The sequence below is a fragment of the Buceros rhinoceros genome, unplaced genomic scaffold (genome assembly GCF_000710305.1).
Source record: "Buceros rhinoceros silvestris isolate BGI_N320 unplaced genomic scaffold, ASM71030v1 scaffold39437, whole genome shotgun sequence".
NCBI classification, from domain to species: Eukaryota; Metazoa; Chordata; class Aves; order Bucerotiformes; family Bucerotidae; genus Buceros; species Buceros rhinoceros.
Genome location: NW_010424641.1, coordinates 26021 through 37526, shown reverse-complemented (window position 1 = coordinate 37526; position 11506 = coordinate 26021). Strand labels below are relative to the sequence as shown.

Here is an 11506-nt window from a genome sequence, read left to right as displayed (position 1 = left end):
CAAGTTTTCTTTTCATAGTTTCAAGTCTTTTTAATTTCATGCTTCATTGATAAGATTTGCTCTTAATGGTCTTGTGATCTTTGGGAATGTGCTTCAATTCCAATTGTAGCTTTTCCCTCCCTCTCTTTATCACGTCGTTAGAATTATTCACAAAGATAATAATCGTGCTTGTTGTGGATTACTGCTAAAATTATGTGCTCCCTGAGAAAAAATACATTGTGGGAGTTTTGGATCTGAGCATCCTTTTAAAGCAGCAACTTGACAGAACCTTCGTCACATTTGAGAGTTAAAAATAAATTTCTTAAAAAACCCCCTCCAAACCCAATAACCAGCCCAAGGAGAAAAGCTCCCTCATACCTAATAACTCAGCTTTGTAATCATCGCCAGATGTCTTTGAGTCATGACAGAATTATGATGATGAGCAACTCTTGCCTCAAAGAGGATTTCTAGAGAGACAACAGAAAGAAGTGAAGATCTGTATGTCTATATGCAAGATATACATACAAATACAAGTGTTTCTCCACTTCCACAGACGCGCTGTGTTGCAGTCCCCTGTTTTGGGGCCCATGATCTTCCTCGGAGGCACAGGGATGTCAAGCAGGGAGGTGCCCTCTCATGTCATAACTGCGTTTTCCTTCAGCTGCTATTTATACGCTTTTCATTGTGTGGACAAAATCAGAACCTTTCATTCCTTGGCCTCTTGAATACTCATCTTGCAGAAAAAGGGTAGTTCAGCAGAAAATGGACCCACACGTCTTGTGGTTCGCACATGCCGTGTTCTGTGGGGAGGATTTTTTGACGTGTGGATCACTAAAGTGGCCAAGCTCACAGGAGGCATTCAACTTGGAAATAAGAGAACGGTTTCTCTGAAAACTGTTTGGGGTGTTGTGGCTCGGGGAAGGTTTCTGAGAATGCAGCACGACACATAACAGCCCTCTGCAAAGTATGCGGCTCTGGCTGCGTTGCCGTGCTCACGAGCGCGAGTGACGTGGGCTGGCTTTGAGAAGAGTCCCTGCTTTCATAGAACTTCCCCGGGCTTTGTGCACCAGCTCTGGCTTCACAGCTCGGGAGAGACGGAGGGCAGCGGGGATGGGAAACCCCCAAAGTGGTCAGTGCAACCTCGGGGTCCTCGCTCTAACGCTTCTGTGTTAAAGCAGATCTGCACTCAAGACAAAACGTGATAAATTGTATTGTCTTACAGTGCGAGTGCAGAAACTGCCCGACAGCGACGGTTTGAAGGAGTAGCTGGGCTCCTTGGCCTTCCCAGTGCTGGGTTTGAGGCTGTCCTCCCTGGGTTACAGCAGTGAATACAACTGCACAGGGTCTGGAATGTCATTAGAATCTTAAATGTGCTCCATTTGCAGAACTCCTCTGCCTGTCTGCAGCGGGCGGTGCAGCCAGGACTCGACTGGGGGATTGTACTTTTTTTTTTTTTACCCAAGGCAGGGTAGATCTTTTAGTGCCCTCTTTGTTCCTGCTGTTCCAAGAGTGAATGCCGATTGCATCCATTTCCATTGGGTTTAACACTCTTGGGTCACTGCCAGAAGCATGTTCAATACAATAAAAAAATAAAATTTTCTGCTTCCCTCATTCCTCAGACATTCTTGCTCAAGTATCAGTGTAACTTCTTGATTATTTAGTCAATGGATTTTTTTTTTCCTTATACTTCCTGCACTCCCTTCCCATGTTAAAATAGACCAGTATCTTGAGAGCTCTCTCTCCCCCCCATCGTGGCACAGGAGGTATCAGGAGGTGGGACTTGGCTGGTGCAGTCTAGTTTGGGTTTTGAGTCTCGAATTGGATTCAGGTCTGTCTGCACATGCAACTGGAATAAAAATTGTAATAAAGGCATGAGTCACCTACTTCATAAAGGCTGAAATTTAGCGTGCGTTTGAACTGCCCAAGTGCTCACACACGAAGTACCCGGTTCTTCTGCTTAATAAAGTGTGGTACGTGATCACTAAAAATGAAATAAGCTTGTTTTGGGAAAAGTAAATGAAGTATAAAATGAGAAGCGTCACATAACCAGTTTTAAACTGGTCCAATTTATTTGACTTTGAAAGCCAGCTTTATGGTGTTGAAGATCTCTGGTTCAGAAGAGTGAGCAATCAGGCCTTAACTGCTGAGGGAAAAATCCACTTTAAAAAGGGAACTCATCTTTGGGGGAAATGCCATGGCAGCTGCTCCTCACACTGAACCAGGAGCAGGGAACAACCGTCCAGGTGTGTCTCAGGTACCTACACACAGAGAATTTCCTCACCACCGCTGGTGGTGTCACGTGGCTGGTTCAGTCTGTAGCTGTTCCCCTGGGTTGTTTCCGTCTCCAGAGGGGACGGTTGCAGAGGTGGGTCTCTGGTGTCTCCCCGGGAAGTGGTGTGCTCACAGCCCTGGGCTCGAGCCTCTTCCCTCAGAGTAACTCACGGCAGGTTCTCGGTCGTGGGGTGCTGCGAGAGCTCTTGCTGGCTGAGCTCCAGAGAAGCTGTCTGCCTGTAGGCAGTGACTTGACCTGTCAGCCAGCGCGGAGAGGCAGGCTGAGGTGAGGCTGTCGCCTTCACTGCTGGTGTCTTGGCTGCTGAAGCTGTCAGGTGAGCCGTGTGTGGCCGTAGCTGTTTCACAACCGAGGTGTCACAGAGGTGTTTCATAGAGGTTCCTGCGCTGTGCAGAACCTGCCACAGTTCAGCCAAAGGGCTTTCCATGGCCAGTGGGCTGGCACTGGTGATTTGCTCAGTGGAGTCAGCTTCCTCTGGAGCATCCACAAGGGTTCGCAGGACAGTTTGAGGCAAAAAACAATGCTGCAGGTAAATGACGGTGATGGATCTTACAGCATGAGAACAGGCACTTGTTTCATGGAAAGACTTTATAGGATGTTCATGGGTGGCGGTGCTAAATGGGGCTCTTAGGAAGCAGTTGTTTGAGTTCTGAGAACAGGTTTGTCTCTGGGTCTCACGTGATTTGCTGTACCTGCTGTCAGCCCCGTCACTCCAAACGAGTGCAATTTCTGTGGAAGTTCGTGAATTATTTCTTTGTTTGAACAAGTTTGTGTCCTTTTGTTTTGGTCTTGAGAATGCGTATCTTTGCATTTTCGTGGTTGGTTTGTTTTCTGAAGTACCTTCATTCCATGATGTTCAGGTCTCCCAGCACTTAACCTAACTTTTCCAAGAGGCTTTGAAAAGGTTGGTTTATCATTCGTATCCTTTAGGCAAAAACATAATTTCTTTTCTCCTAGAGAGTGCGAATAAATTTTTGATCAAATGCTTTTTGTTCCACAGAATCTGTCTATGACCTTCTCCCAAAGGAGCTGCAGTTACCACCTTCCAGAGAAACATCCGTAGCATCCATGAGCCAAACAAGCGGTGGCGAGGCAGGTTCGCCGCCTCCAGCTGTCGTCGCTGCTGGTAAGCGTTCCCCTTTCTCCGCTTGCCTTGGTAGGGGTCCTGGCGTTCTGGCCAACATGAACAGTGCTGGCAAAGTTTTGATTGTGAAAAAGAGCTTGGGGAGAAGGAACAGAGTTCATTCTAGGAGAATGTAGCTCATGTAAATTAAACTCCAGTGAGTGGTCTCAGTTATTTGGTATGTAAGTTAATGGTTGCTGTCTATCATATAGATATGTATATGTACCACTTCACCAGAAATAAGTTACCGTTTGGCTGTTCTGTACTGCGCAGCCCAGGGCTGGTGCCTCCTAGAATGCACTCTGTCTGCAGCAGCAGCGAACACCAGTTTGGAACGCAGGCAGAAGGCTGACCAACTGAGAAACAGCCAGTTCTAGCTAGGAGGAAAAATGGAACAGGAGGTTCCAGTTTGGGCCATGAGGCTTTTACCAGACTGTAAGAAGGAAGAAGGGTCATGTTTTCCTTTAAGAGGGCTGAGGAAGCTTAGTAGTTAAACTCCATTCACACAGTGCTCTGTGTAATAGAAAATTCTCAAATAAATGAGAATATAGAATATGTCAGGACAGCACTTTGATAAGCTTAAATTAGTTACTTTTCTAATTGACAACCATAAAGCTGAGGCATGACGTTTTTATCTCCATCTTTAGCTTACTCCCAGTCACGTTTTAGACTTTAAAGTCTGTCACTGCTCTTCATTAAACATAAAGAAGTGAGGATTTAAGGCCCAAGTTTTCAGTTGTGTGGTTAGCCTTAGTGACGGTCTGCATCTGGAATTCTTGTCAGTAACTCGTCTGTATTAATAACCATCTGTACAATGAGGAAAAAATAATCATTATGCTGATGAGATGCATCTTTCTTCATTGGAACAGAGTTTTTTTCATAAATTGATCCCCGTATTTCTTACAACGCTCATGTTTCACTCTCCTAATTGGCCTTAAATTGTTGGTTGAAAAAAGAAAAGTGTATATTTAAGGCGAGGATTCCAATAGCTGCATTATTCTTTTTTCTCTCTGTGAGTTCATATGCATTAAATGTTTGTGTGAGAATGTTTCCCAGATTTGCATGGTGCAGGAATCCTGATCAGAAAGTGAAGTGATTGTAGACGTGTCAGAGAAACTTTACAGCACTGCTCACCATTCATGTTTTGCCAGACCTCCTCTTCTGAGAGAACCTGTGGATTTAACTGTGCACAGTGGAACTTCGGGCACTGAAAGAATTTGATGGGTTTAGTTACTGTATTGAAAGGATTTCATATTTTGATATCACTTGTTAAAAAATAATTGGGCATGTATTTCTAAAATCCAGATACTTGGTGATTGGTTTGGTTCAAACCCATAGCAGCAACCAAACCCGATAGAAACCCGGGCCTTCAAAACAAGGGAGCAAAAAATCCCACAAACCCTGTTACACTCTAAATCCACAGACAGACATGAACTGCTAATTAATTCTGTACCTAACAGAGACGGCTTAAAAACCTGAATGGAACTAAATGTCTGTTACCTCCAGGTATTTAGTGTCTGCAAACAGCCAGTCCAGTTCCTCCCCAGAACCCTCAGAACGGGTTAACTGAGTGGGGGTTAAACTGCAGCACAGTTTTCTCAAATAAAACACTTCTGAAATAGTGTTGAGGTTTGTGGATGCCTACAGGAGACCTATGCGTGTGATTGAAGCGCGTTCAGTGTCAGCGATCGTGTTGCTTCCCGGGCTTTGAGCTGGAAGAGGAGCTCCTCACGGCTGTGCGGCAGCATGCGTTGGGTCGAGGACCTGCTCCAAGTTAGAGCTGTCCTGGATGAGCGTGCTGGGTCTGCACAAATGCCTTTGGTGGCTCAAGGAGAGGAGTGATGCGGGGAGGCAGGAGCTCTTGGGAAAGGCGGGGATAGGTTCTGTCGGTGGCTGTCAGCTTTGCTGGTCTGAGTTCTTCACAGAACCGTGGCTTTGGAGACCTTCCGTCAGTGTTGATGAGACAGTTGAGTTTCTGGATGCTGTTAAAATCAGAAATGTTAAACACACGTAACTACAGTTCTCCAAGTTGGTAAAAACTTTAAAAAAACTCCCCAAACAGAGGTGAGACTAATTTTGTTTTCATTTCTTGCATCACTGTCCACCCTAGCGAGGGCAAGAACAATTGGATCTTGGGCTTCTATAAACCCGTACTGGTGGTGACCAGGGTCATGCAGCAGAGAGTTGTGGTGGTCAGCGCGAGCGGAGTGAGCCCCAGCCCAGCATGATGGAGCGGCTGCTCCTCAGCCTTTTGGCTGAGGAATGACATCAGGGAGTTTTTGTGTAACGTCTTGGTGGGGTTTTTGGTTTTGCTTTTTCTTCCGCTCCTCCAGCACCTCCTTGACAGGAAATAGGTGCTGGTGGGGAAATGGTTACCTGCAGCACGGCCTGTAGGCTGTGTTCCAAATCCAGCCGCAGAGCAGAGAGCTGGAGAAAGCCATCCCTGCTGCTCCCTCTGCTGTTGGGAGGTAAGAGAGATAAAATAGATAACGTACATAAAATACCCCCAGGGGTGGATGGGTGCTTGGGTAGTTCTGCTGAGTCTGAGGCCAGACTCGTTCAGAGCAGAGGAAGGAACATCCATGTCTATGCAGGCTGTAGATGGGGTGCAGGGACATGAATTTACTCTTTGTGTGGATTGTTTTAGCGAGGTCGTCCCCCCTCCCGCAGATTCCTGCAGTGTGGTGGCTGGGAAGGATTCCTCCTCTAAGCCATGTGGAACACAACGCTTCTGGGCTGGTGCTGGTGCCCCCAGCACGTGGCTGTCATGCCCTGGGGTTCTCACTTGTCTTCCAGTATCCCAGGAGCACTTTTTTGTTGAGGTCAGTTGAGTTTTTCCTGCATCCAGATCTCTCCACTTTCTCAGGAGAACAGGACACAAGCGTTTTGGCTGCATTCTTGCCCTAGGTGTACCATGAATGGTGTATCGTGTTTTCCTGTTTTCTTTAATGGCTTTAGGATTGCTCGGTGCCGTTGAGAAGCTGCTGCCGTGTTTTCAAGCCCTGTCACCCTGCCTTGTGCAGCAAGGAGAAGTCTGGCTGGGCCGGCCTCCGGTTTAACAGGGAAATGAGAAGGAAAACAGCCTGGGCTTAGGGTAGGGAGAGGATGGTTCAGTCCCCGCAGCGCAGCAGGTGATGTCTGTTACCTGTGTTTTTAAAGGCAGGGCTGTTTGAGAGGCTGCCAGCACAGGGAGAAGTCGGCTGCAGACACGATTGCTGTCAAGAACAAGAGGATGGTGGTACAGGGAGCGAGCCGAGGCTTGGCGAGCTTTTCACCACTCTAAAAGTGAACACAGTTGGTTCTCTGCTTCCCAAAACACATAGCAAGGCAGAATCTGACTGAAATTCAGCTTACTTGGGGCTTTTCTGTCCCCACTTCACTGTGGGGTTTTGGTCCATGTAATCCCGTTATAAGTGAGAAATTCCTGGTGCTGCAGTTAACTTCTGTGGGTTTTTTGGAGGAGCAGGCTGGGCTGTTTCAGCAGCGATGACCTTGCCGGGGCAGACTTCTAGTTCTTCCGTCTGGAAATTTGTTTTGTGATTTACAGAACAGTTTTAAGAGTATTAAAATGGAATGTTGCTGATTGGATTTTCATTAATTTGTTAATAAATGTGTATCTCATAGTCATTAATCCACTCTGACTATCAAACGGGCAAGTGTAACTGATGGAACTGTAGGATTTTGAGCTGTGATGTTCACAACCTGAGCTGCTCTCTCAAGCTGCTAATTCTGTTACTCTCTGGAAAGCAGAAGGGAGGGAAAGGATTTGGTTTCACTGCTAGAAGCTGTTCTTCGTCTTGCTCTTTGAATTACAAGTGTCTTTGTTCAGGGGACAGGAAAAGGAGGATTTTGCCTGGTGCGGTACCATAAACACATTAAATGTGAATCATCTTCTAGACTCTCAGTGCATGTGGGTGTCATGCTGAGAAATGTCATTGTAAGCTGTGCCTGGAGATTCTTCTATGAGACAAATGTGCCTGAAGCTTTAACAACGCCTTCGACACAGTGTTTTTTAAGCTCCAGTTGCGAGGAGGGATGCTTGATTCTTTCTACTTGGCTCTCAGAGGCTGAACCATTATTTTTCTGTGTTGATCGAGACACACTGAACACGTGCTCGCCCTGCTAATTTAAGTCCTTTCTCAAAGGCATCTTTCTAGTTGGTAGATCAACACCTTATTCTTACCTTTTGGGATGATTCAGGAGTATTTTCAAGCACGCACTCTAAGGAAGTGTTGCATTTTCATCTTTTAACTCCAGTAACGGGAATGCTCAGACCTTCTGAACCCTCTGTGAAGAAAAGGGACAGAAACTCTCTCCTCTGCCCGTCATCCATTTGCTCGTTCTGTGGCAGATCTTGGAACGAGCTGCTTCTGCTCGTGGTGATCTCCATACTGCTCTCCATCTTCCACAGGGCAATACGTGTCTGTATTTTTGGCATTGCTCCCCAGGACAGTGTCCTGCACTGTGCCCAGTTCGTGTCTCAGACTGAGTCCTCCACAGAGCAGGGGTCTGGCTCGAACAAGGGGGGAAGAGATTTTATGTCACCAAAATGTATTTACTGACCTCTTTGCATTCTTCATGCTCAGATACAATTAATCTGTGACGTGTTGAACTTTTCTGGCTCCCGAACATCTGTGGTTGTATCCTGAGAGACATTTGCTAAGCGATGGTCGTGTTAGTTGTGCTCCTTTTTAATTAAAGGACAAACTACTTGTCCCAAACAGGCGTAATGGGCTGTTTCGATCAGAGCTGTTGTTGAAATACTTGCCTTAAGCATTTTTGTTCATTTTAAATTTGAAAATAGGGCTTTGCTTCTCAATTGCTGCTGTAGAGAAATGGCTAAAAGTACCTGTATCCTCTGTGGGGTAGAGACCGGGTGCTGAGGGGTATGGGTCATGTTTTCCACTGCCAAGGTAAGACTTTTTCATCATTCTCAAGCTACATATTCTAAAAAAACCTCGAAATGGAGGTGTGGGGGTTGTTTTGTTTTGTTTTTCTGACTAGCTAGAGTCAGACCTCTTTGTTTTTATTTTTAATGGAAATGTTTTGTCCATTTATCATCCTTCCTGGTGTCATTAGTCAGTTTTTCCTGTTGATACAGAAATAATGACCAGAGATTTCAAAGGGGATATCAGCGCTGCTACTAATTCTATTATTCTGACCTTGTAATTGCATGTTATAAACAAATTAGTAGAAAAAGAAAAGATTCTTCTTTGTACTTGGTCTCCAATGCCTGTAAAAACTTCCATTTCTTTGTAGGCTTTTCCCTTCCTCTTCCCTCCACCCTCCCAGTTGGAAACGCCTTCCTGTCATTTCTAGGAGGTCTTCCAGGGATTTTGGTCTGCAGTCTGCAGGCTTCGGTCATGGGCAAATACTGCTGTCTTACGGCATGATCTGAAACCGGATCTCAGCTCTTGAAAAATGCCTCTTCCTGATGCTGTGTATCAGCACCGTGTCCTGGCTGCTCTGCCCAGTTCACCGAGCATTTATGTGAGCGAATCCAAGTGTCCAGGCTGCAGCGTGTGGCCGAAAAAGCTGTTAGGTTAGTCTGGGGAAGCGCGGGCCGTGCTTGGGTATGGCCCAGGGCGGTGGAGAGCTTCCTTCACGGTGCTGAGTTCTCTGTGGGGAGAGGTCATCGCTGGGGGGTGCGAAAGGAGAAGATTCCTCTTCTGGGTTGTGGAAACTTGTTGGGCAACATGTTCTTTGCCAGCTCAGTTCAAAATGAGGTGGTGTGCATGCATTGGGTGCGTACCTCTCCTCTGCGTGGAGCAGAGCTTCCTTATTGTTACCTGTAAAGGATTCTATCGGTGTAGTCTAGATCATCTCTTTTAATCTCAGTGAAGTTTATTTTCCATCTTTCTGAATCTCATAGAGTCGGTAAATCCCATTTTCTAGAACTGTTCAGTCAAACACAAGCTGTTTCATCTTTCTGAGAGGTTTTCTGTGGTGAATTCTTGCATTAAGCGGCTTCTATTCTTACATCAAAAAGGCTTGAGAATTACTTGCAAGAAAAGAATTCGCTATTCCTTAACAAATAAGGAAAACCCGAGCCAATGAAGGGACAAAAGGGACCAGCCTTATTGTACCGTGGTTTGGGCACCCCGTTGCAGCAGCATCACTGAAGGCTTCATGATGGCCAGGAAGAGTTTTTCTTAGGAAAACCCATCTGTGTGTCTAAAGAGTCTGTTTCTTCAATGGAAGTGTTCTTCCTCAGGTCCTGGTAGGGCAGCGGCTTCAGGGGCAGCCGAGGAGGTGACAGCTAGAGCTTGAGGAGAGCAGCTGAGGGTCCTGGAGCTCCACCTTGCCTGTACAGCCGGTTATGGCTGTGAGTGGGGAGGATCTCAGACATGTGGAACTGGCCTGGGAGCCACTAACCAAAGTTCTACCTGGATACCTAAACCGAACAGTTAATTTAATAATGGATGTCGTTGATAACAAAAGCAGATTGATTGATGTATTTGCCCAAAGTATAATACCTGCTTGGTTCAGCATGCGAATGTAAGGGGAATTTACACTGTTGGGCTTGATGTAAATTAAATTAACCAACTATCTTGAATCTGAGTGTTTGAATAACTGGTGAATTGGATTGCTTTATTATATTTGCTGGGATGCTAGTTTTTTTCTCTATTAATACACTTAACTTGCATTCTAGCTTCGCCATTCAGAGACAGGCATCGAGTGGTGGGTTGTGTGACAGTGTCTGTCAATAGTGAAGACAAATAGTGCCAGAGACACTTAACCCATCCAATCTCACCCAGGGTATAGGTCGGTCTTGTTTTCAGACTTCTTCATAAGTCTCTTTTCTTTCTTTCTTTTTTTTTTTTTAAATTTTGTTTTGTTTTATTTCTAAATAGTGGATTGATACTGATTTGAAACTAAACTTTTTTGAAAAGTTTTTGACGTTACCTCAGTAATACAAGAAGAAGAAAAGTAGAACCCCAAGTTTGGCATGTGAGGCGTTGACAGCAGGTTTGCAGCCACTTTGTGAGTTCTGGTTTTTCCCTTTAAAACCTTTCACAAGGTTTTTTGGGAAAAAAACTCGTAGGACAGACAACAAATTGGGAATTGCTAACTTCTATCTTACATGTGACAGCGATGGCAATGAGAGATTCTGGAGGTTTAGTTCCAACAGTGATCAAAGTTGCTCTAACGTGAAAGTCATTTTTCCTCCCTCTTTTTTTTTGTTAAGAAAAAGGGGATAAACAAAACCCCAACCCCGTGATGCTGGTGCGCGTTTCATTTCCTGTTAGAAATGGCTGCACACTTGCCATTACGTGCACTTGGCTTCTGTTCAGCGTTGTCGCTCTGAAAGCAGTTTTTATTTCAAGGCTGTGTTCAAATACACTCAGTCTTGGTTTTGAGCTGTCCATACCCGTTCAAACTCTGTACGTCCCTGCAAGCACCGTTAACTGGCAGATGGAAGAGCCGCCCGTCACACATCCCATGTCTAAAGCAAGTGACCTCCAACCAAAGGAATGCTTGAACCAGGAAAGGCGTGTGAGTGCGCTCGCTGCCCCGCGCCCCGGTACCTCGTCCACTGAACACCCACGGGGTGTGCGGGGTTGATTCTCCACGTGTTGGGGAAAACCACGTTCCTCACAACCAGGTAGTGCAAAACACTCTCACAGCACTACCGGTCGAGTTTGAACTGCTGCAAACTTCAGAATGAACCTTTTTTCCCTGGAAAGGCAGCATATCGACCCAAGAGATCCCCCGCGAATGTCGGACACCCGTGTGAGGTCGCTGGCTTTAGAACACAGTGATAAACCAATATGGGAATAAACGAGCTGGTTTGTTCGTTAGGGTTCCTTTGAGAATTCTCCTTTGGTTGACCCCATTGAGGTGCAGTTCGAGGGGAGATGAGTTGGCCAAAGGAAAAAAGTTGTGAGAAAACACACATTTTACTACGTTTCTTAGGCTTTGCGTAACTTAAATTGTTACTAAAGCAATTCCTAGTTTACCCCCAGATTTTAAAGCTGTGCATTGATCTAATGAGGCCAGCTCATTTTGTTGGCTGTAATATTTGCCATACTTTCAGTTATTAGGGTAAGGACACTGGCCTGCGGACGGGGTGGTGGCAGCTGGGGGAGGACACAGGAGAGGTTTTCCTGCTG

The 11506-nt window shown here is 45.8% G+C and overlaps 1 protein-coding gene across 1 annotated transcript in view; it reads left to right on the top strand.

Moving 5' to 3' along the window:
• Positions 1–3274: 3274 nt before the first annotated feature.
• NFAT5 (nuclear factor of activated T-cells 5, tonicity-responsive) overlaps positions 3275–11506 on the top strand; it is a 33461-nt gene continuing 25229 nt past the window's right edge. The window contains exon 1 of the mRNA XM_010140861.1: positions 3275–3395. Within this exon, the coding sequence (XP_010139163.1) occupies positions 3338–3395 (58 nt within the window). The 5' untranslated portion in view covers positions 3275–3337. The remainder of the gene's footprint in view (positions 3396–11506) is intronic.